This window comes from Argentina silus, assembly GCF_951799395.1.
Source record: "Argentina silus genome assembly, chromosome: 6".
NCBI classification, from domain to species: domain Eukaryota; kingdom Metazoa; phylum Chordata; class Actinopteri; order Argentiniformes; family Argentinidae; genus Argentina; species Argentina silus.
This window is the reverse complement of record NC_139660.1, coordinates 17,166,503-17,170,935: the sequence shown is the minus strand read 5'-3', so window position 1 is coordinate 17,170,935 and position 4,433 is coordinate 17,166,503. Positions and strand designations below refer to the sequence as shown.

The following is a 4,433-nucleotide window of genomic DNA, read 5'->3' as shown; positions in this document are numbered from 1 at the left end:
ATCAACAACAGGTCAATTCTGCCATGTGCATTAAGCACACACAGTACACAATAGATGGGAATTATGCACTATTAATCTATGTTGGGGTGTGTGCATGTGAGAATATGCATGTGTGCATGTGTGCGTGTGTGTGTGTGTGTGTGGCAAAAGGGGAGGGGGGGACTCTTGGTTCCTCAAACAGAAAGCAGGACAATCATTGACCCTTAGTTGGTAAAGAGAGTTCCCAGTGCTACTGTCAAGCAGTCCTGGGGTGACCCCCCCCTTCCCCCTCTCTTTCTATCTCTCTATTCTGTGATTTTCTGTGAGTTGCCTCTCCTTTCTCTGAAAAGCTGCCAGTGAACGCCAGCATGCCGGTGAACCCTTAAACTGACAGAAACCACAGAAATGCACAAGGAAAAAATATGCTGATTCGTCTATAAGACCAGAGTGCTCTGTAGACCTGCATCAAACATGCTGAAACCTAACTTCACAGAGAAGAGCTGAGAAGGCAAAATAAAGACTCATATGTACAACTTGGTATAATCCATAGACGTTCTCAAAAGGTTTTTTGTATAATCGTCCATGTTGACCTCACACTGGTTGCCTAATGCTCAGACTCTATGTATCCCATGACATGAATCCCATGGGAGCACATTCATTGTCAAGATAAAAATGCTCATCCATGGCCATGATATCTGCTAATTCTATGGCTGAAGCATCTCTCATGGGTCGTTCTGATCTGAACTGCGTGGCAATTTACATCTACGGTATGCAGAAGGGGTCATTCTTGGTCTTGGTTGGACTGTCATACCTTCCGTCTGTACAGGTTATATACAAAATTATCTAACCAAAAATCATGAAATACTTCATAACTGTCTTACAGTATGTTGATTAGTGCACATGCAAAATTGGCATCCCATAAATGTCATGACCTCTTGTAATCTCCTCACTATATCATCATTATTAAGTGTTATAGAGGCACTATGACACTTCAGGTGAACCAGAGAAGTTTCTAGTCCGAGGGGAATGCTCTGTTTATGCACATTCTGCCCGCTCACAGCCTACATGCACTCAAATCCAGATGTCTCTCCCATTCCCTGGAGAGATGCAACCATTTATAATGATGGCAGTTTTCACCACCACGAAAATGGGGTTGGAACATCTGAGAGGCAACATCAACACAATAGGAATATGCTTGATTATTTTGACTTCAAAGGAATTTAAGTCCGCTTTGAATGCAATGCTGTGTGCTTTAATATCCCAGCTATTTACACACAAAGGACTGTTGATGATAACCTCATGCTATAGTGCGGTTTGGCAATGAATGTATCATTCTGGGAAAACATCACATGATAAATGAAGCATATAGTGTGTGACTCACTCAGTGGTCTTAAAAAAGCCTTGGGCTAACTTCACTGCGCACAAATCCCAGACTGAAAGGATCGCAAAAGTCACACATCCAGCAGCCTTTGTACCTCCTACGTTCGCTACACCATTTATAACAGACTGTATGATGACAATACAGCGTGTTATGATGGTCCCCGGTGCAGTTTCTCTAGTCTGGCTCAAGTGCAAATTCAAGAGCTGTCAGATAAAGCCATAACAACATGTAAGCTGTCAATGAAGCCACTAGAATAGGGCAGTAAATCGGTTACATTGGCCAAGGCGCGATGCCGCCCCTTGAAAGCTTTTTCACACGGGGAAGTTTTGCTGAGGATCTGGCTAGAAATCAACAGTCTTTCGATCGGTACATCGCGTTCCGGGTCGGTTTACTATTCCAGACCAATAAATTGTGTTTCTGTCTCAAACAGTTTAGCAAGAGACGCGCGACGAGCGCCATAAATTACATAAGCGCAATTAAAGTGCCAACCTCTGACCTTGTCTGACCGGCACAACCGCGATCACCTGACTTTTGCATTGGACGCAGCCTCGATCATGTCAATAGGCACTGTAACCAGAAGAGTGTTAACTAAACAGATAACACGATCGGATTCATGGATTGAAATCTCCGGCTAAGGTCCGCGGACTCTCCGTCTAGCTTGCTCGCTGGCACTTCGGAAAAAGACGCCATGAAACAAATGCATGCGCTTCTCCAAAGCATAAACAAATTGAATAATATGCAACGAAATGGGGAGCAACACATGTGTCCGATATGTCATAAACAGAGCAAGGAAACATACTCACTTAAGTGTAAATATGGGTCATTACTGTCCATATTGTGAGAGTTGCTGCGTTGTTATCCTATAGTTGGAGCTGCGCCGTCACAGGCAGCAGCATCACAGCGAATTCCACTCCCCAGCCCGACTGAACTCTACAAGGCAGGTCTACGCGGGGGCCCAGTAAGGGGGTGGCGAAAGCAGGGATTCTCCCAATGACAACAGTCATCGATATCAAGCTTAGAACATGACGAAACCTACCTCGCCGCGATACAATGTTGCAACATCCAGAGTGTTAAAATGTGAGACAAATTATTTCGACAGAAAGGGCGAAACATTCCAACATGGCGTTGTTAAATGTGCGTTATGAAATCATATGGATGCGCATGTTTCCACATTTTTTTGGTATTCATAAGCTTCCATAGTCGGCTGCATAGTCGAGCATACACGTGTAAGATATAGGGCCTATAGCCTTCTTTATTTCAGCCTAGCTTTCTATTCATTCTTGTTTGTTTTGTCTCGATTAGGATGTCATCCATCCTCGATTTTAACAGGTTAATATATCAGGCCGTTAGCTTGTTGCTCATTATATCAGTTGTAGAATTGCACACATTTCAATCACTAGCAGGTACGCGAGTGTCTGCGTACGTGCGTGTGTGCGCGCGCGCGCGCGTCCGTCTATGTGCCTGTGTGTCTGCATCTCTGAGTTGTTGTTTTAGGCATGTTGTCTTTTTCTCAAGAAGAAACCCTAGGCACTCTCTATTCGCCTGTGTTTACCTATTGAAACTCCGAGTCCGGGTCTCGAGACCCCCCGGAATCCCCCCAGATCTTTCCTCAGAGTGTGGGGTCATTTAAGGGTGAGCTCGCGGTACCTCAGAAGGTTATTCAGGAGTCAACCCGCGCTGAGGCATTCACAGTCTTGAACTGTGGAGCGGGCAAACGCTCCGTCAACGCCGTCCACTGACCACTCAGCGGGCCTTTCGTTGCCCCGTTAATGGGACAAGCACCCCCAGCTCCCGTCCTTGTAACAACGACCCATAAAAGAGCACAGGAGGATGCTAACCAAGATGAATGGCCTTTTTTCTCAACTCATTCTACACTAATCAGGGCTTTTCATTTGTTACCCCCCCACCACCCCTCCACCACCACCTCCATTAGATAACGTAAATTCATTAAAGTCAAAGAGGGGCATTAAAATGGTGATTTGTCAGTTACCTCTTTGTGTGTCCCTAATGGTGGCACATGGTTCAAGGCATTGAAATGATTTCAGTATGTATTTTTTCACATGATTTTGTAGAACACAAGGGATAGCTGAAACAAGGAAAATTTAATGTAATGCAAAATGTTATATAGCCGAGGCTTTTAAGAGCTTACAACGTGCCACAGAAAACATTGTTTATGTAACAGTATTTTACTTTTTTTTTTTTTTTTTTACATTTTATTATGTGATTCTCAAACACATGTGTTTGTAGGCCTACATACTGTAGGCCCATATTTCATAAACATGTTTAATGAAACTGCCAACATCATGACAAAGAAAGGCAATGTTGTAGAGTATTGGATTGAATTATTAAATATTACCTAATGCATTATTCCGTTTTGCCAGTCCACGTTCTACCATCAATCGTCACCTACATTCTGCACCACACACACACACACACACACACACATACACACACACACACACACACACACACACACACACACACACACACACGCACACACACACACGCACACACACACACACAGAGAGTCAATGAAGCAACCCTTTGCACTAATCCCTTTGTATTCACAGCACCATTCCCACCAAACAATGTCCTAAATCCTAATCCCTCATCCAACACAACAAACCTGGGCCACCTGCTAGCACAGCTCTTAGTGGAGAGAAGGGGCGACACAGGCAGAGAAGCACAGCAGAGACATGCTAAAGTAAACACACACACTGTGCCTTCAAATATATTGTAGGCCTGCATGCACTAATATACACAAGCATTGCCTTGCACTAACCACGCACTAACAAATGTTATCTCCACACACGCTTGCTCCCTCTCTTTTTCCCGTCTCCCTCTCTCTTGCCCTCTTGCAGTCATTTTTCTTTTCCTTATCCCTTTTCCCCACCTCTCTTTCTCCATCCATTGCCCCCATCTCTATCTTTCGCCTCTCTGGCTCTGGCTGATAGTGTAGCGGGTTGTCATGGGAGACCGTTCTCTCCATCTGCCTCTTCTCTCATTAACCCATCTCCATCATGCTTTATCAAGCCAAACCCCCCACCCCCAAACCCCCCCTCACCACTGACTC

The 4,433-nt window shown here is 44.6% G+C and overlaps 1 protein-coding gene across 2 annotated transcripts in view; it reads right to left on the bottom strand.

Moving 5' to 3' along the window:
- Nucleotides 1–2,269, bottom strand: part of rxrgb (retinoid X receptor, gamma b) — a gene marked incomplete at its 5' end in the record, with an annotated part of 21,963 nt that extends 19,694 nt beyond the window's left edge. For both annotated transcript variants that reach the window (XM_083672401.1, XM_083672402.1), the window contains one exon: nt 2,164–2,269. In XM_083672401.1, coding sequence (XP_083528527.1) covers nt 2,164–2,194 — 31 coding nt within the window. The remainder of the gene's footprint in view (nt 1–2,163) is intronic.
- Between the last annotated feature and the right edge of the window lie 2,164 nt (nt 2,270–4,433).